The sequence below is a fragment of the Patagioenas fasciata genome, chromosome 21, assembly GCF_037038585.1.
Source record: "Patagioenas fasciata isolate bPatFas1 chromosome 21, bPatFas1.hap1, whole genome shotgun sequence".
NCBI lineage: Eukaryota > Metazoa > Chordata > Aves > Columbiformes > Columbidae > Patagioenas > Patagioenas fasciata.
In genome coordinates, this window is record NC_092540.1 from 1784363 (window position 1) to 1805028 (window position 20666).

General features: G+C 58.1%; 1 protein-coding gene across 1 annotated transcript in view; it reads left to right on the forward strand.

Moving 5' to 3' along the window:
* STRIP1 (striatin interacting protein 1) overlaps positions 1 to 20500 on the forward strand; it is a 34717-nt gene extending 14217 nt beyond the window's left edge. Inside the window, exons 4-40 of the mRNA XM_071817944.1 lie at positions 600 to 700; positions 1510 to 1612; positions 2072 to 2166; positions 2431 to 2537; positions 2616 to 2732; positions 2836 to 2962; positions 4256 to 4344; positions 4779 to 4849; positions 4979 to 5073; positions 5163 to 5261; positions 5733 to 5801; positions 6734 to 6812; positions 7283 to 7403; positions 8303 to 8592; positions 8716 to 8838; positions 9706 to 9777; positions 9842 to 10038; positions 11764 to 11833; positions 12115 to 12189; positions 12583 to 12717; positions 12950 to 13070; positions 13669 to 13737; positions 14483 to 14589; positions 14937 to 15064; positions 15686 to 15868; positions 15975 to 16192; positions 16431 to 16496; positions 16686 to 16749; positions 16887 to 16958; positions 17169 to 17243; positions 17475 to 17572; positions 17821 to 17947; positions 18039 to 18139; positions 18280 to 18346; positions 18478 to 18582; positions 18793 to 18997; positions 19740 to 20500. Of these exons, the coding sequence (XP_071674045.1) occupies positions 600 to 700; positions 1510 to 1612; positions 2072 to 2166; positions 2431 to 2537; positions 2616 to 2732; positions 2836 to 2962; positions 4256 to 4344; positions 4779 to 4849; positions 4979 to 5073; positions 5163 to 5261; positions 5733 to 5801; positions 6734 to 6812; positions 7283 to 7403; positions 8303 to 8592; positions 8716 to 8838; positions 9706 to 9777; positions 9842 to 10038; positions 11764 to 11833; positions 12115 to 12189; positions 12583 to 12717; positions 12950 to 13070; positions 13669 to 13737; positions 14483 to 14589; positions 14937 to 15064; positions 15686 to 15868; positions 15975 to 16192; positions 16431 to 16496; positions 16686 to 16749; positions 16887 to 16958; positions 17169 to 17243; positions 17475 to 17572; positions 17821 to 17947; positions 18039 to 18139; positions 18280 to 18346; positions 18478 to 18582; positions 18793 to 18997; positions 19740 to 19987 (4289 nt within the window). The 3' untranslated portion in view covers positions 19988 to 20500. The remainder of the gene's footprint in view (positions 1 to 599; positions 701 to 1509; positions 1613 to 2071; positions 2167 to 2430; positions 2538 to 2615; positions 2733 to 2835; positions 2963 to 4255; positions 4345 to 4778; positions 4850 to 4978; positions 5074 to 5162; positions 5262 to 5732; positions 5802 to 6733; positions 6813 to 7282; positions 7404 to 8302; positions 8593 to 8715; positions 8839 to 9705; positions 9778 to 9841; positions 10039 to 11763; positions 11834 to 12114; positions 12190 to 12582; positions 12718 to 12949; positions 13071 to 13668; positions 13738 to 14482; positions 14590 to 14936; positions 15065 to 15685; positions 15869 to 15974; positions 16193 to 16430; positions 16497 to 16685; positions 16750 to 16886; positions 16959 to 17168; positions 17244 to 17474; positions 17573 to 17820; positions 17948 to 18038; positions 18140 to 18279; positions 18347 to 18477; positions 18583 to 18792; positions 18998 to 19739) is intronic.
* Positions 20501 to 20666: the final 166 nt, after the last annotated feature.

Here is a 20666-nt window from a genome sequence, read left to right on the forward strand (position 1 = left end):
TGACAGCAAATGCGAACAACACATGGTATCTATCTATCAGCAGCAGAGCTCTTGCAGCGTTCATGTTCTGGTGGCTTTGGATGAGAAACCTCAATGGGCAAAATTATCTCGCGGTGCCTTTGGGGACATGAAAGCTGTCGGTCCCAGCCCCTTCCCCGGGGGCTCGCGGGTGGCTGAGTTGCTGTTTCCAGCGGGGCGATTGGGTAACTTTGCTCTCAGGCTCCTTTTACACACACGCTGCCAAAGCCTCCGAAGGGGAAGATGATCCAGGGACATTCCGAGCAGCTCTGGAGATGTGGCAGCACCGCTTGCATCTTCTTTAGGTGCTGCTTCTCAGCGCTGTTCTGCGGGGCTGGTGACTGTCCTGGTCACATCCCAGACCTCTCTGGTATCGTGATGTGTCTTTGTCAAGTGACAAATGACACTGGTGTTCTGATCCCACTTTGAACAGCCCTACCAGACCTGAGATGAGTTTTCTCCCCAACTATTGTAGCAAAAACTGTGGGTTGGATGTAGGCTGTGAGAGCCCAGGTCTGGCAGACAGGGCCCTTTGGACTGAGCCATCGGTAAAACCTTTCTCTCTGTCCCTTTTTTTGCAGACATGTCTGCGCTGATTTCCCTCAGGAAACGAGCTCAAGGGGAGAAACCTTTGGCTGGAGCTAAAATCGTGGGTTGTACCCACATCACAGCACAGACTGCGGTGAGTAGCCGCGTTTTTGGGGTGTCTGGGCTGGCCAGGCCCGTTTTACCCCAGGGAAAGGAAGTTGCTTAAGTTTCCCAGCCTTGGGCAATTGGAGGAGGCACCTTCACTGTTGTGAAAACATCTTGGAAAGGTTCTGCTGCCCCAGGGAAAACGAGGAGGTGTAGATGTTGAACTGGATTTTAGTGCGAGCAGCGTAAGTGACCACACTGCTACCTTTATTTAGAAAAAGTTTCAAAAGAATTACAGAAACAGATACTTTGTATACTTCTGTCTACTTGAATTTTAATGAAAAGCCATGCTGAATCGTGTTAGAATTATTAGTGTAAAGCTTTAAATTACAAGCCCTCTGTAAAGTTCAGTTTTGGTCCAGAGAGTTCCTGTAGGAACCACGATGCCATTCAGACATCCCCTTATTGAATGAGACGGCCGGTCAGGTAGGTGACTTCTTAAAAGATGCCAATTTACGCGGCGTGATGGCCGTGGACTAAGGTGACATTTCTCTTAAGTACCAAAACTTGCAGAAAACAACACATGGAACCGGCAGTCCTGTGGTTGAACGGCTGCCGATGAGTTTAATCCCAGCGTAACGTTTTTACGGATGCAAAGAGCCACCTCATGTTCCCCTTCCTAGTTTTTCTGCAGTTTTGGGTACAGATGTTGTAGTTTGCTGGTGGGTTCTGCGCGCTGGGGGCCCCGCACGGTGCCCGTCACCACTGTGCCCGTCACCACTGTGCCCGTCACCACTGTGCCCGTCACCACTGTGCCCGTCACCACTGTGCCCGTCACCGCTGCCCCGGGTCTCGCAGGTGCTGATCGAGACGCTGTGTGCGCTGGGGGCGCAGTGCCGCTGGTCCGCCTGCAACATCTACTCCACCCAGAACGAAGTGGCGGCCGCCCTGGCTGAAGCTGGTGAGTGTACAATTGTAGAATCACAGCATTGTTTTGGTTGAAAAGCCCCTCAAGATCATGGAGTCCAACCATAACCCACCCCTGGCACTGCCTCATGCCCTGAGAACCTCATGTCCGTCTGTCCAGCCCTCCAGGGATGGTGACTCCAGCACTGCCCTGGGCAGCCTGTTCCAATGCCCCACAGCCCTTTGGGGAAGAAATTGTTCCTAAATCCAACCTCAACCTCCCCTGGTTTGGCTGGAGAGCCCTCCCAGCCCCTCCTCCCAGACGGTTGGTTTGAGGGCTGGTTTGGCCCAAATGTCTTTTTGGGAGGGATAAACAGGCCTAATGCCGTTGTGGGCTGCGGTTTGATCTCCGCACGGCCCCTCATTCCTCCTGTCTGTGGTTTTCCGGAGTTGGCCAAGCAGGAGGGAGCTCTGCCAACCTCAGCACATGCCAAGGATGCTTCTCTTCTTGTAGGTGTTGCCGTGTTTGCCTGGAAGGGGGAGTCAGAGGATGACTTCTGGTGGTGCATTGACCGCTGTGTTAACATCGACGGCTGGCAGGCCAACATGGTAACGAGCCTTCCTCCAGCCCTTCCTCCTCCTCGGTGCAGTGCTCACGGCTGCTCCTCGCCCTTCCCTCCCGGGGGCTGCTCCTGGGCGTCTGCTGGTGTTGCCAAAGGCTCCAGGAGCCTTTACCCCTATTCCTCTGCCTGACTATTCCCCCCTCGGTGCCTGCAGATGCTTTTCATCTCTTTTTTCCCATTCCTGTCCCCAGCGAGTGCTTTTCCCAGCGGAAGCCTGACTGCCCCATGCTCTCCCTTGCCTCTCCTCTAGATCCTGGATGACGGTGGGGACTTGACCCACTGGGTTTATAAGAAATACCCTAACGTATTCAAGAAGATCCGAGGGATTGTGGAGGAGAGCGTGACCGGCGTGCACAGGCAGGTTTGGGAAGGCGATCTGGAGATCTCTGATGGGGTTGCTGTTCTCCGTTCTAACACAGCCCTGTCCCCTTCCAGGCTGTACCAGCTCTCCAAGGCCGGGAAGCTGTGCGTCCCAGCCATGAATGTGAACGACTCCGTCACCAAACAGAAATTCGATAACCTGTATTGCTGCCGGGAATCCATCCTGGACGGGTGAGTCCCCTCCTCCCTGTCCCCGCTGTCACTGTCACACCGGTGGCTTTGGCCCTGGCCTCTCTGGAGCAGAGCCCAGCTCTTCGTGGCGTTGTGCTCGCAGGACCTGTGCCGTCAGCGGGGTGCGCTGGACTAATCCCAACACAGGTCTCTCTCTGTCCCCCAGCCTGAAGAGGACCACGGATGTGATGTTTGGAGGGAAGCAAGTGGTGGTTTGTGGTTATGGGGAGGTGAGTCCCACTTCTTCCCCGTGCAAAGACCTTGATGTAGGAGTAGATCAAACCCGGTGAGTGATCACCAGGGAATGTTTGCTGCTGAAAGGCTGGGGAACAAGTACCAGATTCCCCAGTTTGCCTGCAGATTAGCTGGGCTGCAAACACGACAGTTGCTGGGAACGCTGGCCTGAATTCTAACTACCCATGGGTGCTCCCATCTGCTGTCCCTGGAGCGAGTTCAGCAGCCAGCCCGGCTGTCACCGAGCCTGTGACAGAGGAGGCGGAGGGACAGGCTGCATCTCGCTGGTGGATCATGTTCTGGCAGAGGGGAATCGCATCGCGAACTTGTAACTGATTCTGCCCTGGGAGAGCACAGAGCTGGGAGCTGACACTTTCCCTCCATCTGTGCGCTGGCCGCGTGGGTGTTGATCTTCCCATGTAGCAAAGGACCTGGCAGGAGCTGCAGATGCTCCTCCTGGCAGGAACACGCTTGCAAATGTATTGAAGGCAGCGGCGGAGCCCAGCTCTGCTCTCGCCCGAGCGCTCTGGGCTGGCGTCTGCTTCTCCAGTTGGAGGCTCCTGGGTCTGTCCCAAGTTTTCCTGGGCTTGTTCAAAACCTGGGAGTCCTTCCACCCGTGCTGGTTTCCCCTTTGGATTGGGTGGCAGTCCCGCTTTGCCCTGCTTGGCTGTTTTCAGTGGACCTGAGCCCGGAGCTGGGTGACAAGTGAGGGTGTCTCTGGAAATGTTTCTTGCCTGGCAGCATCTTGCTGGTTGGAAAACAGGGCTGAGCGTGGGAGGGTGCAGATGAGGTGGGTTTTAGTGTGGGGAAGTGACCTGGAGAGCCGGACTTGAGTTTAAGCGTATGGTGAGGAGTGGGATGGGGTCAGAGATGCTGCTACAGGAGCTCGGGGGGCGTGGGATGGAGGATCCATCCCTGATCCGTGCAGGACAGCTCTGAATGCCAAAGGAACCCTTTGGTTTAAAAACCAAGTGGGGGAAGCTCGTGCTCATCCAGATTGGCTTTGATCTCAGGGAGGAGAGCTCAGAAGGGCTCCTGCAATGCTGTGAGCGTGGTGGTTTTGGGAAGCTCCTGCTGGTGGCCGTGCTGGGGGGCTGGTGACTTTGGGGGGCCTGGGCTTGTGGCAGAAGTGCCACTCGCCTGGTACATCGCTGAGCTACTCCTGGCATTGGGTAGATGGCTGGGACCAGCATCTCCCAGCCTGGGACATGCTCAGGCTGTTTTGGGAAGGGATTGCAGCACTCGGCATGTCCTGTGCTCAGCTTCACGCTGGCGCTTTGCCTCGGCAGGTCGGCAAGGGCTGCTGCGCCGCTCTGAAAGCCCTGGGAGCCATCGTCTACGTCACCGAGATCGACCCCATCTGCGCTCTGCAAGCTTGGTAAGACGTTCTGTGCTGCTAGTGAGTGTCTCTTAACCCGCTCTCCAGCCTCCTTTAAACCCTGCCAGAGGCTGAAACAGAGCCAGGGGATCTGGGGCTCGTCTTGGGGATCATAGATCATGCTGGGCTGTGATGGGGAAGGGCTGAGGCAGCTCGTGGGGTACGAGGTGCTGGGTACCTGCACCAGCTGGCTGGGGGAGGATCCTCGAGGGTTTATTCAGGGCTGTCTGGATGTTCCACACATTTCCTGGCTCCTCCAACATTTGTGAGAGCAGGTTTGACGCCACATCCTTTGCACAGCTCTTCCTCTTGCATCTGGCGTCCCTGGGAGTGTGGAGGGGTCGTCTGACTGTGTGTAGGTGGTTCTGGCCTGGGGCAGAGAAGGGGACAGGTTTCTCCTCCTCATCGTGGTCCCTCTCCCCTTTTTTTGCCAGCATGGACGGATTTCGGGTGGTGAAGCTGAGTGAAGTCATCCGTCAGGTGGATGTCGTCATCACCTGCACAGGTAGGGATGGAGAAGGTCATGGAGGAGCCTTGGGGCGGGATGAGAAGGAGGAACTGTGACCACGCAGGTGTCTCCAGAGCTCTGGGGAGCTGGGGGTGGTCACTGCCTTCATCTCTGCCCTCTCTGCAGGGAACAAGAATGTGGTGACCAGAGAACACCTGGATCGGATGAAGAACAGCTGCATCGTCTGCAACATGGGCCACTCCAACACCGAGATCGATGTGGTGAGTCCTGCGGCCTCGATGCTGCGCCCGCCCCACCATCCTCCCACCATCACTCCAGCCTCTTCCTCCTCTTCCTCCTGCTCTTGCAGACCAGCCTCCGGACCCCGGAGCTGACCTGGGAGCGGGTCCGTTCCCAAGTGGACCACGTCATCTGGCCGGACGGGAAGCGGGTGGTGCTGCTGGCCGAGGTGCGCTGGGAAACCACTGCGGGCCAGAGTTTGTAACGGAGATTTACCTAGGTGGACAGGCACTTGGGGGAGGTTCAGAGCTTAGGAAAAGGGTTTCTTGGTTTATTTTTTTAAATTTTCCTTTTCTTGAGGCAGGGGAGGTGTCATGTACCACACACAGCCACAGAGGTGCCATCTGGCTGTGTTCTTTTGAACCAGGAGATGGCGTTTGTCTAACAGGGAGAGCTGGGTGTCCCCTCATCCCATGCCGGCTCTCCTGGCTCTTTCTGGGGACCACAGAATCCCCCGGCCTTAAATAGTGGGGAAACTGAGGCAGAGTTTGAACCCTCTGGTCACACAGGTGGCCCTTGAGTCACTGCGCTGGGGTTGTCCCTGTCCCAGGGAGGGGGTAGAGGTGTCTCCTGTCTCCAGATGTGATTCGTTTTGGTGTTGGGGGCAAACTCTCAGCAAACTCCTCCTGCTGTCTCCTAGGGCCGCCTGCTCAACCTGAGCTGCTCCACGGTTCCCACCTTCGTTCTGTCCATCACGGCCACCACGCAGGTCCGTACGCCATGGGGTGCGCACGGGTTGGAAGAAGCTGGGGACACGCGGTCGGTTGGGTGCTCGGGGTGGCACCAGTGACACCATAGCCACCAGCTCTTGGCTGGGGTGGTCTTGATGGCGGTGTGAACTTACTGCTCTGGATACAGCTGGGAGAGAGTTTAAAATGAGCCGGGCTTTGTGGCAGAGCTCCTGTAAGCCACTGGAGAGCTCCCCTAGCGCAGGTTTAAGCTTATCTCAGAGCAAGGCTTTGCTTTGTGTTTGGACTCTTGATTTCTCCATCATTAAAAAGAACAAACCCTGGGGTGAGTTTTGGGTACCTGGAGGTTAAAACGCTCCCCGGTGCCGGCTCAGGTCCTGTGCTGTGTGTTGTGACTCTGCCTTTTCCAAAGCAAATGATGATTAAATGTGACTCGGCTCTTAGCTCTGCAGTCGGTACTGGCTGTGCGGATTTGGGTCCGCGAGCAATGGGAGAAATGCTCTGGTCTGGAAACACGGGGGGACGGGTGGCTGGGGAATTCCTTATCCCCACGCCGTGTGTTGGACCTGGGTCTGTGCTGCGGGAACAGACGCTCGGGGGAGACGCAGCTTCATTTCTGCCGTGGTTTTGGGAGCGATGCCGCCAGCTTAAAGCGAGCAATCCCTTCATTTCCGTGGCAGCTGGGTGGTTTAAGGGAATTAGAGCTGCTCCCCTCTCCTCCGTCCTCACGCTCTGGTTTTCCCTGGGTTGTTAAGCCCAGATGCTGCAGATGGGCTGGGTGGCAGCTCCTCCCCATCGCTCTGGTCTGGAGAGGGACATACCCAGGGGTGGGAGCCTTTCCTTCCAGGCATTTTGGAAGAGGTTGCCCCCTCCCTCAGGCTCTTAAACTGTTTGCTGCCAGAGCTCTGTGGCCGTCCCTGACTGTCCCCAGTGTCCCCTGTGCTCTCTGCAGGCGCTGGCTCTGATCGAGCTCTACAACGCTCCCGAGGGCCGGTACAAGCAGGACGTGTACCTGCTGCCCAAGAAGATGGGTGAGTGACGGGAACCCAGAGCCACTTGGCCCCCGCGCTGCTGGCGGGGGGCGCAGCGGTTTGGGACGCAAAGAGAACCCCAAAATCTGAGCTGGACAAAACTGGCGGGGAGAGGAGGAGTTTGGGGAAGCCAACAGAGGCGACAGCTTTTAAAATAGGGGCAGATTTATTTTCCTGCAGCATGGCTGGTGAGCCTTATCCTGCATTTTACCTGCTCTGAGGGTTTAATGCAGCCCTTTGCACACCCAGCCCCGCTCAGCACCCGGGTTGGGCTCAGCTTTGCTTTAGGCTTGGCCTGGGAGTGAATCCGTGGGGCTGGGGGATAAGGGCAGCCTGGCCAGACCCAGCGTGGTGTCCCGGCACTTTTTGTGCCATACGATCCTAGGATAGAATCATTCTGGTTGGAAAAGACCCTCAAGATCATCGAGTGCAACCGTTATAGCCCCCAGCTCCCCTCTTTGCCCCCCCAGACGAGTACGTCGCCAGCCTGCACCTGCCCTCGTTCGACGCCCACCTGACGGAGCTGACGGACGATCAGGCCAAATACCTGGGACTCAACAAAAACGGGCCTTTCAAACCCAATTACTACAGGTGGGTGCCGGGGGGGCTGGGAGGGCCGTGTCCCACCCGTTAGGTGTCCTGGGGACACCTCGTTCTGTGTCCCCAAGCACCTCACTGTCCCCACTTCTCTCCTAGATACTGACGGACCATACCCATGAAGGACCAGACCACACAAGGCAACATTAGAGAGATTATTTTTAAAGATCATGTTTATTTTCGTTTACCTTTTTATGTTCAAACCAGCAAAGGAACCTGTTTTTAGATTTATCAGTGTGATTTTAAGGTCACTTTTTCCTTTCTCCCCTCCCGATTTTACCCTTTTATGTGATCATGTGTCTGATCTTGGCAGACAACCTGGGATTCGCTTCTCGCTCTCATGTGGCTGAAGCCCGGCCCTGGCTCCTCTCGTGCCAAGGGCACTTCATTCCTGCAGCGATTTTATATCATGTCCCACCTTCCCACCCGCGTTGGTCTCGGCCGGGATCCCCACAGACCCGGAGATGCTCTTTTACCTTTTTTTAATATTCTTTTCTTTGTGTGGATTATCTGCAACTTCTAAATTGCCTTAAAGAGCCCAGTTTTAGCTGCTAGATCACCGCTCCCAGCGTTGGGAGCACAGTGGCACCTGCTGGCCACCTCACGAATCGGTGACTGTCCCCAAGCCCAGCAGTGGCCCCTTGCGCTGAGGTGGCCCCAGTTTGGTGGCCGCTGGGCCAGGTTTGGTGGCCCAGCCGGGTCCGGCGGGAAGTTCACCATTTCAGGTGCTAATCTGAATTTGGACGGGGGTCGCTTACCCAGCATTATCCTCATCTCTCCTAGTTTGTTTTTGTTTATTTTTTTAGCCAAACTGCACCTTAATTGAGTTAAAACCGATTTGTTCGTTCGATTGTTTTTCCTCTTTTCCTTTCCGAGATGTTTGTTTCCTTCAGGAGATGTTCTGAAGCGGGGGAGGCATCGGGGACGCGGCTGTCGAGTCCGGGTGCTCGCCGCGTCCCAGCCACCCCGTTTCCCATCGGGGTGGATTTAAGGGTGGCTGGGGTTTATTTTTGGGGGGGGTATTTCATTGCTTTCCTTTATGAGATGGATGCAGAGATGAGCCTTCCCCGTACCCCTCTGCACCACAGCCCCTGTGCAAAGCCCTCGGCTCCCCATCGCTCCCCCTTCCCCGCCGTCTCAGCCGCTCTCATCGCCTCCTTCATCCCCTTCCTCATCCTCTCCCGTGACGTGTTTCGCTTCCCCATCTCTCACAGCTTGTCCCCGGGGTGGGAGAAGCTCCTTGCAACCCAACGAGGTTTCTCTTGACTTATTTTATCTCCCCCAAATTACCTTTTTCTTCCCCCAGCCCAAAGTGGCTCCCAGTTCGTGGATAGCGGGGCTGCTGTGGTACTCGTGACCGGGGCTGCTCCTTCGCCCCCCACCCCGCGAGTCCTCTTCTTGTGCCACCCGCTGGGTCCCTCCCGGGCAGGTTTGGGGGTGCCGCTGCCCAGGGGGGTGCAAAGCTCCTTTGCGGGGACAGGATGATGTGGCGAGGGACGCTCGTGGCTTTGATCACCCTGTGTTCTGCTCCTTCTCCTTTGACTTCTCCCTCTTTCTCGCCCTGCCCGGTCCCCTCCTGGACCGGTGCTGGGTCGCTCGCCCTCCCCACAGATTTTGGGGGTCGCCTGTCTCCCCAGGACCCCCAGAACTACACGGGGGGCTCGTGCCAGGTTCCACGAGCCGGGATGAGCATCTGTGGGGAGGGAGCGAGGCAGTGTCCCCCATTCTCCAGGGGGACCCCTGCGCTTTGTGGGGGTCACGGTCGCCCCGTTTCCCGACTGGCGGCCACAGTTCCCCCTTTCCCGTCCCCGTTAAGGGCTCCATCTGTGTACAAGCCATGTCGGGGTGGGGGAGCCCGGGGGGGTGGCGGTGGCAACGTCGGGCCGGGAGGGAGAGGTTTATTTTGTATATGAATGATTTTTAATGAATGCAATATTAATCCTTGCAGATTGAGCAATAAATCATTAAAAGTCTAATTAACCTGTTAGGAAAAATGAAGAGCTTTCGCTTGTGGGTCGTTTCTTTGGGCGAGCGAGCGAATGCAATCCCTTGGGATCTGCCTGTGGACACCCCGAATTGGGCTTTGGGCCCCCCAAGCATCTCCAAGGCCCCCTCCATGCCCCTCTGGGCCCTTTGACTTGGGGTTTAAACCCCACCTGGTCCCTCTATCAGGGTCTGGCTGCCCTCTGAGCCCCATCAGGGCCCTTCTCTTTGGGGTCTGAGCCCCCCAAGCCCCTTGATTTGAGGGTTCGCTTGTTTTGCCCCCTCAGTTTGGGGTCTGGCCCCCTCCGAGCAGCGCTGGCCCTTCCTGCCACTCCCAAGATGGCGGCCTCGAGCAGCCGGGCGCCGCCTCCGCGGGAGGGCGGAAGTGCCGCTCCCAATATGGCGGAGCCACACCTAAGATGGCCGCGCAGGGCGGAGCTTCCCCGCCTGACCGGGCACCGCGCCGGCTGATGCCACCGGGGGCGCGCGGCGCTGGGCGGTGACGCGGCCGCCGCGGCGGGACCGGCGGGCGGAGCCACATCGCGGCCGCCCGAGCAACCGGAGCAAGACACGCTCCCCCGGTGCCACTCCCAACATGGCGGCGGCGCTGCCCCGGCTCTCCCTGCCGCTCCCGCGAGAGGGAGGGGTGAGTCCTCGCGAGAGCTCGGCGCGGTGGAGGCGGCCGACATGGAGCCGGGCGGCGGCGGCGGCCTCGGGGCCCCGGGGCCGCTCCCGGGCAACAACAAGGCCCGTGGCGGAGCGGGGCCGCCCGGCAAGGCCCGCGACCTGGGCCGCCCGCCGCGCAAGGACTCCGAGGTCAGCGCCGCTGCCGCCGGGCCCGGCTCCGGGGCGGGGAGGGGGGGGCGGCTTTCCCGGGGCTGAGGGCCGGGACGTGCCGGTGTCCGCGGGCTCCGCCGTCCGGTTCAGCCCTGACCCGTGCGGTGCTTCTTGCCCTGCATGGGCTCCGCCTTCCCCCGGGCCGGGGCGGGTGCAGCCGCTTCCACCGGAGCTGGTGCTTCGGTGCCGGTTCCCCGGGCACAAGCCTTGGGCCGGTCCCGGGGCTGTGAAGCCGAGAGGCCGCTTTGGTACCGGCCCTGCTGGGTCGGTACCGGGCTCGGCTCGGTGCCAGGTTCCCGTTCATGCGGCTCCTCCCCCGGACCAGGCCGGTTTGGCCTGTCTGGGGTGTGGGGGCGGCTCGGTCCTGGGTCCCCAAATGGGCCTCGAACGCACCACCTGCTTTCCCAGGCTGTAGGACCAGAGGAACCGGCCTCAAGTTGCCCAGGGGAGGTTGAGCTTGGATTTAGGAACAATTTCTTCCCCAAAGGGCTGTGGGGCATTGGAACAGGCTGCCCAGGGCAGTGCTGGAGTCACCATCCCTGGAGGGTTGAACAGACGGACATGAGGTTCTCAGGACATGGGGCAGTGCTGGGGGTGGGAGAATGGGTGGGCTTGATGATCTTGAGGGGCTTTTACAACCCAAATGATTCTCCCCAGCTTTGCTGGTCAGCGGCAGCCGGTGTGGCGGATGTTGGTTCTGTGTGCCGGGTCCCTGTGCGGTGCTGGCTCCAGGGGTGGCTCTGGCGAGAGGTGACCGACCTCTCCAAGGGGACACCGAGGTCCCGGCAGGGACCCCTGAGCCTTGGGGTTCTGCTTTATCCCACGGCTTTCCCATTGCGTCCCCCAAATCTGGTTTCATTCCTGGGTGACTCCAGAGCCATCCGTTTCCACGGGTGTCCCACCGGGCTGGGGACACTCCAGAAATGACAGGAGAGGGCCCTGAGGAGCTCTGTGTCAACCTTGGGTGCTGGGAACGGCTCCCAGCCCCCCAAACCCACCCCGGACCCGGGAGCTCAGGTTTGATCCACCTGAGCTCTAGGAGGATTTTGCTGTGGGTCCATGTTGGTGACTTAAAGGGAGGAGATGTTTTGTGCTCTGAGCTTTCTTCTGGGTGGTTTTCCAGCCTTACCAAAGCTGCCGGGAGTCATTTCATTCTCACTGTTCGCAGCTGCTGTTGTCCCTCCGCTCAGCACTGGGGGGACAGCCCGAATTGTTGCGCATTTACACAAAATGGGTGAGCTCCGAGAGCTCCCTGGCCCCATGTAACCCACCCTGAGGTTAAACACGGTCCATCTCCTGCTTTATTTTTGGCTTTTTTTGAGCTCCCGGAGTGTTTCAGTGGCTGTGCAGTGGCTGGAGATGTAGGAGTTGCCATGGTAACGGTGATGCTGCTGCAGGTACATTTTAGGTCTCTTAGGCAGCAGATACAATCCTGGATTCGCGGGGGGGATGAGGTGCATTGAGAATGTCTTGGGAGTGTTGGTTTTCTTGAAAAACGCAGTCATTGAACTGATTATTTTTCTTCTGCTTTCAGGGTTATTCGGAGTCCCCAGACCTGGAGTTTGAATACGCAGATACCGACAAATGGGCAGCAGAGCTCTCTGGTGAGGGACTCGTCCCCGTGGGTCAATTAATCAGCCACAATTTCCTGGGAGTGATTAGAGGAGCTCTTGCAACTCCAGTGTTGCTCTGTTGTTGTCTTTAAACACCTCGTTCGTATTAAAAGAGAAATTATGTCGTGCTATTAATTTTTTTTAGCCTTATGTGTAGTGTATTTTTTGCATTTCCTTCACCTTGGCTAAAACTGCAATTAACGGTGCTGGGCTGCAGTTTTTCTGAGGGCTCGGTGCAGGTTTTTGGAGATTTTCCTCTCTTTTTTTGGCAGAACTGTACAGCTACACGGAAGGGCCGGAGTTCCTGCTCAACCGCAAGTGCTTCGAGGAGGATTTCAGGATCCACGGTGAGATCCTTATCATACAATCACAGCACAGTTTGGGTTGGAGGGACCTCCCCAGCTCCCCCATCCCACCCCTGCCATGAGCAGGGACATCTTCACCAGCTCAGGTTGCTCAGAGCCCCGTCCAGCCTGGCCTGGGATGTCTCCAGGGATGGTTCATCCACCACCTCTCTGGCCAACGTGGGCCAGGCTCTCACCACCCTCCGGGCCAACAATTTCTCCTGGACACCTGGCACCTCTGGGGAGGGTTGGGGCTGTAACAAAGGAGACATTAATGCTCCGTCATCCAGTTGTCTGACACAAGGCAGCCCCATTTGCCACCACGCTGAACCCTTTTGAGCTTTTCCTGTGCGGTTTGTATCCCCTGCCCTCACCCTGCCCGCTTTGCCTTTTCAGTGCGGGACAAAAAATGGACGGAACTGGACAAGAACCAGCACCGCACCCACGCCATGCGGCTGCTCGACGGGCTGGAGGTCACCGCGCGGGAGAAGAGGCTGCGGGTGGCCCGAGCCATCCTTTACGTTGCCCAAGGTGCCACCGCTTTTCACTTGGGATGTCTGGAATGAAGTTAATTCTCTGAGTCAAAACTTGGCCAGCTTCCCATGGTTTCCCAGCTCTGTGTTCCCCCCAGCAGGGCAGTTCTGTCCTCTACATCCATCTTTTTGCTTTAAAATCAAGGCTGTGCTTTTCTTTCCCCTGCGGAGCGCTCTGGGGGGGCCTGGGGGTCCCTGCGCGGTGGGATCCAGCGAGGGGTTCATTGCAGGCACGTTCGGGGAGTGCAGCTCTGAGGCCGAGGTGCAGGCGTGGATGAGGTACAACATCTTCCTGTTGCTGGAAGTGGGGACGTTCAACGCTCTGGTGGAGCTGCTGAACATGGAGATCGAGTGAGTTCTGGGCGAAAACGCTTCAGAAATGGCTCTGGAGCTCCTCGGTGGGAGTTTTTCCAGTCTTTGGCAGTCACATTGCTGGTCTGTCTCACTTTAATGTGATTCCTGCAGCTACCAGAGTGACTCCTGTTGTTCTGGGTGGGTATATAATGTAGAATTATAGCTGATTTATACAGAAATTCGCTGCAGGCAGTAAATAGAGGTGATAGTTCTCTATAGTTAGAAGCTCCTTTCTCTGGGATTAACCCGCAACTCCTCGCAGGCATCTCCCAGGGTCATTTTTACCTTCGAGGGGTCTGAGATCCTGGGTGGCAGCCCCAGGCTCCTCCAAAGAGATGAAACTCCCTTCTCCATGATCCACCTGAGATTCCTCTCAGGAACCTCCCAGAGTCTTTTGACCCTTTTCAACTCAAAATAACCTTTTCAACAAAAAATAACCTGTTCTCCAGATTCCCTGGGTTGCACTGTGAACAGGGGACTCCCCACAGCAATATCCATCCTGGGGTTTGGCTCTGGCCTTTGGGTTGCTTGTAGGAGGGTTCAGATGTTCCAGATGCTCGAAGCGGGGTCCTGTGAGGCGGTTTTGTCTCGGCAGTAACAGCGCGGCGTGCAGCAGCGCGGTGAGGAAGCCGGCCATCTCCCTGGCTGACAGCACGGACCTCAGGTGGGAACGGGGGTGCTGGGGGATGCGAGGGGAACCCTGTGTTTGCCGGATTCGTTGCTGGGCTCAGACAGAGCAGGAGACACCAGGGGGGTGGCCCAGGGCTGTCCTGGTTCTGGAAGCATCGTCAGGTGCACTCGGGTCTGCTCAGCTGGTAAATGTCACCAAGTCCCAGCCTGGTTGGGGGTGCAGGGCCCTCTGTAGATCCCCAGCCCACCTGCAGGGTCACAGAGCAGATCACACAGGATCCCAGGTGGGTTTGAATGTCTCAGAGAAGGAGACTCCAGACCTGCTCTGGGCAGCCTGGGCCAGGCTCCGGCACCTCCCAGCAAAGAAGTTTCTGCTCATGTTCAGATGGAGCCTCCTGTGTTTCAGTCTGTGCCCGTTGCCCCTCACCCTGGTGTTGGGCACCACTGAGCAGAGTCTGGTCCATCCTCTGACACCCACCCTGAGATACTGATCCCATTGATCAGATCCCTCCCAGCTTCTCTTCTCCAGCTCAACAGCCCCAGCTCTCCCAGTCTCTCCTCATCACAAAGATGCTCCAGGCCCTTCAGCATCTTCGTGTCCCTCCCTGGACTCTCAAGTAATTCCTTGTCCTTCTGAAACTGGGGAGCCCAGAACTGGACCCAGATGGGGCCTCCCCAGGGCAGAACAGAGCAGCAGAACAACCTCCCTGCCCCACACTGCCCCTCCAAAACTCATCCCAACCTCTGGTGATTCACCTAAACTTCTGGGTTCTTTTCAGGGTGCTGCTGAACATCATGTACCTGATCGTGGAGACGGTTCGGCAGGAGGCCGAGGGGGACAAGCCCGAGTGGAAGAGCATGAGACAAACCTTCCGAGCAGAGCTGGGTGAGCACCAGGCGCTTGGGGTTGACGGGATGGTGGTTCCCAGGGCTGAAGAGTGAGAGAGTGAGATGGGTTTTGGCTCTAGGCCTCAGTTGATGGGGGCTGGCAGTACTGGGCTGGGTTTTGTTAGGCTGAGCCTTGCTGGTGGGGTGAAGAGCGCCGAGCAGAGGAGGCCAACCAGCCCTTTCTGCTGCCTGGGTGCTCTCCCTGGGGAAAGAAATCTCAATATTGGGGCAGAGGTAAGAAATGATGGAGGATGAAAGGTCTTGGAAAGGAAAAGGAGCTGTCTGGGAAGAGAGGAGGATCTTGGAGATAGGGGGTGAGGAATTCCTGGCTATCGCTACTTCCAGGGGCCCCCCTGTACAACAACGAGCCCTTCTCCGTCATGCTCTTCGGGATGGTGACCAAATTCTGCAGCGGCCACGCTCCCCACTTCCCCATGAAGAAAGTGCTGCTCTTGCTCTGGAAAACTGTGCTGGTAAGGAGAGGCCGGGGGCTGCTTCTGGATATCTGTGTATCTATGATTCTGTGAGCCTGTGATTGTGTTTAATACGGTCTTGTTAAATAGGTAGTTCTGGATCATCAGGGGAATAAAGTCAGGGCATCACTATCTACAGATTTCTGGGTTTTGGCTGGAGAAATCTGAAATGAAAGTCCCTAAAGGTTGACCAGTCAGGCTACTGGGAAATGAAGTTGCTTTTGCAGAAAACCCTGTTATTTTGCAGTTTGTTTAAATCTGGAATATTTCAATGCTTCCTTTTGAGCTTTCCAGTTAATTGAAATTTGGGTTTTTTAATGCATGTGTTACCATTAGTGTTCTTCATTTGTATAATTGATAAGATAAAATGAATTTTAGAGCATTGGGGCTGTTCGACTGGAGAAGAGAAGCTGAGAGGGATGTGATCAATGGGATCAATATCTCAGGGTGGGTGTCAGAGGATGGACCAGTGGTGCCCAGTGCCAGGGTGAGGGGCAACGGGCACAGACTGAAACACAGGAGGTTCCCTTTGAATACAAGGAGAAGATGCTTTAGTGGAGGGTGCCCAGAGCCCTGGGAGAGGCGTCCCCCGTGCTCAGGGTGTCCTGGTCTCCCTTGCAGGGCACCCTGGGCGGCTTTGAGGAGCTGCAGAGCATGAAGGCGGAGAAGCGGGAGGTGCTGGGGCTGCCGCCGCTGCCCGAGGACAGCATCAAGGTGATCCGCAACATGCGGGCGGCCTCCCCGCCCGCCTCCGCCTCCGACCTCATCGAGCAGCAGCAGAAGCGAGGCCGAAGGGAGCACAAGGTGAGGCTGGGACGGTGACATTACAGAGGGGACAGCTGGGGCGTGGGGAGTGACCTTGGAGCGGCTTGTCCCCAGGATAGTCACCTCGCTGCGCTTCTGTTTCCAGGCCTTAATTAAGCAGGATAACCTCGATGCCTTTAATGAGCGGGACCCTTACAAAGCTGATGACTCCCGCGAGGAAGAGGAGGAAAACGATGATGACAACAGCCTGGAGGGAGAGACCTTCCCCCTGGAACGGGACGAAGTGATGCCACCCCCCATCCAGCACCCCCCCAGCGACCGCATCACCTGCCCCAAGGGGCTGCCCTGGGCCCCCAAGGTCCGGTGAGTCCGTGGGGCTGCCCCACAGCGAGAGCTGGAAAACTGGGGCTGTTACATGTCAGGAACTTCAGCAGGGGGTGTGGGGGCGATGTTGGGGATGGGGTCGTCACCTTGGTGGCCGTTCTCTCGGTGGGGGGTGGCTCAGCACCATCTTTATCTGACCACGAGGCTTTTCCTGTCACCCTGTGCCCATGGTGTCCCCAGGCAGGTAGGAAGATGTGACTTTGTCCCTTTGCTGCAGGGAGAAGGACATTGAGATGTTCCTGGAGTCCAGCCGCAGCAAGTTCATCGGCTACACGCTGGGCAGGTGGGTTCCCGCAGAGCCAGCCTTGGGGGGGTCTGCTGATTTTGGGGGGCGCAGAGGCTGCTGGTGCGGGGGCTGCAGTTGCCCTGTGCTTGGCAGTGAAGTCCTGAGCTCGCTGGCTCCTCCGCAGGGTGCGGGTGGCTCTGTTTGGCTCCTGCCTGCGCCCAGCCCGGCTCTTTCCCTCCTCTCTAGTGACACCAACACCGTGGTGGGGTTGCCCAGGCCCATCCACGAGAGCATCCGCACCCTGAAGCAGGTGAGTACGTTATCATCGAATTGTTTAGGTTGGAAAAGACCTTTAAGATGGTCAGGTCAAGAGAGTTGAGAGAAGGGAATGGAGCTGGGGAAGGGGCTGGAGCACAAGTGTGACCCCACCGCTCTCTCTCTGTGCAGCACAAGTACACGTCGATCGCGGAGGTGCAAGTGCACATGGAGGACGAGTACCTGCGCTCACCGCTCTCTGGAGTGAGTGTGGGATGAGAACGGGACAGAAATCCTGAGCTGGGGGCATTCGGTCCCACCAGGCCTCTTGGCAAGGCTGGGGGTTTGCTGTGCTGGGGAGGGAGGGTGAGGGTGCGGGGGGGATCCTGCCCTTTGGATTGAGACCCTGAGGCTGAGCCCCCAGTGCTGGTGGCAGCTCCTGGTCTGAGATTTTCTGGTCTCTCCTGGCACCAGGGCGAAGAAGAAGTGGAGCAGGTCCCTGCCGAGATCCTGTACCAGGGCCTCCTGCCCAGCCTGCCCCAGTACATGGTGAGCTGGGGGCACTGGGGGGGTCACAGGCTCCTCTCTGTCCTCCTGGAGCTGATCTGGGGGTGCCTCACCCTGGGGCCTCCCTCCACTGCTCTGTCCCTTTCCACTGATGCTACCCAGGTTTTCTTTGCTCCACATACACATCCTGTTACTCCCTGCTGTGGTGGGGACGGGGTCCTGTGGCTGCTGGTCCCCCCATTCCCATCCCCTTTGCCATCTCTCTCTCCACAGATCGCTCTGCTGAAGATCCTCCTGGCCGCAGCCCCCACCTCCAAAGCCAAGACGGACTCCATCAACATCCTGGCCGACGTCCTGCCGGAGGAGATGCCGTAAGTGACCGTGAGGAGCGAGTGGAGTGCTGGCGGGGTGGTGGGGCGGGAAGGGGGCACGGGAGGGAGCCGGGGGGATCTGGGGTTTGGGCTGAGGCTTCCCGGTTGATCTGAGCATCTCCTGTGTGGTGCTGTGCCAGGAGCTGGTTGTGGGTGGCTCCTGAGAGCCTGGGGGAGGGCAGGACTGTCCCCCGACACCCCTGGGTGGTGACAGTGCCCCAGACCAAGGGTCCCTCTGTGTCGCTCAGGACCACAGTGCTGCAGAGCATGAAGCTGGGGGTGGACGTCAATCGGCACAAGGAGATCATTGTCAAAGCCATTTCTGCCGTGCTGCTCCTTCTGCTCAAGCACTTCAAGCTCAATCACATCTACCAGGTGAGGTGGGCTGGGGTCCGGCCCCCCCACGGGGCTTTGGGGACGTGCAGGACCCCAGGGTTTGTCCCAATTCATCTGCTTTTCTCCCCAGTTTGAGTACATGGCCCAGCATCTGGTCTTTGCCAACTGCATCCCACTCATCCTGAAGTTCTTCAACCAGAACATCATGTCCTACATCACTGCCAAGAACAGGTAATGGGGGGGGCTGCCCACCCGTGTCCCTGATGGGTGTTTGGGGAGGTCCCTTGCTTGTTTTGCTCCTCCCAGATCCCTCCCTGTGCCCTCTGGTGTGGGGGCTGCAGACAGTGTGACTCCCCCTCTCCTTCCCGCAGCATTTCTGTGCTGGACTACCCGTACTGCGTGGTGCACGAGCTGCCGGAGCTGACGGCAGAGAGCCTGGTGAGTCCTCCCCTTCCCAGCCAGCTCCTGGCACCCTAGGGTGCTCCCCGGGGGGGTCACAGCGTGAGGGGGGGCCCCTGACCACACTCTTCCTCACGCACCCCCCCTCACCTGGCTCTGCTCTCCCGCAGGAAGCCGGAGACAACAACCAGTTCTGCTGGAGGAACCTCTTCTCCTGCATCAACCTCCTGCGCATCCTGAACAAGCTGACCAAGTGGAAGCACTCCCGCACCATGGTGAGGCTGGGGACCGCTGGGGTGTCACGAGGCAGGGCTGGGGACCGCGGGGGGTCCCCTGTGCTGCACCCCAGACCTTGCTGGGGAGTGGGAGGCACAGGAGGGTGGGTGATGGGGAGCGGGAGCTGCAGGGATGGGTTTGTGTGCTGGAGGAGGGGGTTGGCGCATGTGTGATGGGAGGGACACGAGGGTCACCCGCTGTCCCCGCAGATGCTGGTGGTGTTCAAGTCAGCGCCCATCCTGAAGCGGGCGCTGAAGGTGAAGCAGGCCATGATGCAGCTCTACGTGCTGAAGCTGCTCAAGGTCCAGACCAAGTACCTGGGCCGGCAGTGGAGGAAGAGCAACATGAAGACCATGTCGGCCATTTACCAGAAAGTGCGGCACCGCCTCAATGACGACTGGGCCTATGGCAACGGTACGTCCCTCGCGCAGCTCCAGAGCATCCCGTCACCTGTCCTGTCCGTCCTGCTCCCACAGTGACACGTCTGGGCCCAAAGTGGGGGGGTTCAGCTGGAGAACAGGAGCTGAGGGGAGACCTTCTGATCTCTGAACTGCCTGAAAGGAGCTTGGAGCCAGGGGGGTCGGGCTCTGCTCCCCAGGAACAAGCGCCAGGAGCAGAGGAAACGGCCTCAAGTTGCGCCAGGGGAGGTTGAGGTTGGATTTAGGAACAATTTCTTCCCCAAAGGGCTGTGGGGCATTGGAACAGGCTGCCCAGGGCAGTGCTGGAGTCACCATCCCTGGAGGGTTGGACAGATGGGCATGAGGGTCTCAGGACATGGGGCAGTGACAGGGCTGGGGAATGGGTGGACTCGATGGCCTTGAGGGGCTTTTCCACTAAAATGATTCTGTGATTCTAAATCTGTCCCTGTGCTGCTTTGGACTCAGGTCTGGGGTGCAGGGGCGGGTTTGGGGTGGTGGTGGTGTGGGGAGAAGCCGTTGGTGGCTTCTTACTCATCACCCTGCATGTTACTCTTTGTAAAATAGAGAATCACAGAATGTCCTGAGTTGGATTGGACCCACAAGGATCATGGAGTCCAACTCCTGTCCCTGCATATGACACCCCCACAGTTCATACCCTGTCTGACCTTTCTGAGGGATTTGAGTTGGCTGGAGGGCCCCCAGCTCCCCTCTGACACCCCCTTTTTGCTCTTCCCCAGACCTGGATGCCCGTCCCTGGGACTTCCAAGCGGAGGAATGTGCCCTGCGCGCCAGCATCGAGCGTTTCAACTCCCGGCGCTACGACCGGGCTCACAGCAACCCCGATTTCCTGCCGGTGGACAACTGCCTGCAGAGCGTGCTGGGCCAGCGCGTGGACCTGCCCGAGGATTTCCAGGTCAACTACGACCTGTGGCTGGAGCGGGAGGTTTTCTCTCGCCCCATCTCCTGGGAGGAGCTGCTGCAGTGACGGATGACGTGGAGGCAGGACGGGGGGTTTTTGGGGACGGCTCGAGGCCAAGCTGCTGCTGAGGGGCCAGGGGGGTGAGGTTTTGGGGGGGGTCTGTGGGTGTTTGGACCCCCTGGATGGGCTTGGGGAGAGGCTGGAGCTCATTGAGCCACTGTCCTGCTCCTCTGACCCTTTCTGGCTGAACCCCAAGCCGAGGGGGTCTCGTTGGGTGGGGGGAGCTTGTGCGCACCCCTGGTTGATGCTTTGGGAGGCAGCACCCCAGTCACCCCCTCCTGCCCCCCACCAGAGCGGGAGCAGCTGGGGGTGCGGGGCAAAGCGGGACGAGGGGCCCTTTGGTGCTGCTGAGGCAGGAAGAGTCTGTGTGTCCCCCAGACCCCGCCTGGGGACACGGTGACAGGGTTGGGGTGACAGGGGCTGGGGGGTGGAGGCTGCAGTGTCCCCTCGCCCCGCTTGGGGGGGCAGATGAGCTGTACATATATATATAGATATATATATATTTCGTGGTATCTCTGACCCGAGTATGTCTGGGCTCTCTGTCCCCGTCCCCCCCAGTCTGTCCCCTCCTGGGAAGCAGCAGCAGGCGCGCAACGTTTGTCACCTCATGGCCTTGTCCCCACTCTCTCCTCACGTCCCATTTGGGCTGGATTATTGTCACCGAACTATTCCATATTTATTTATT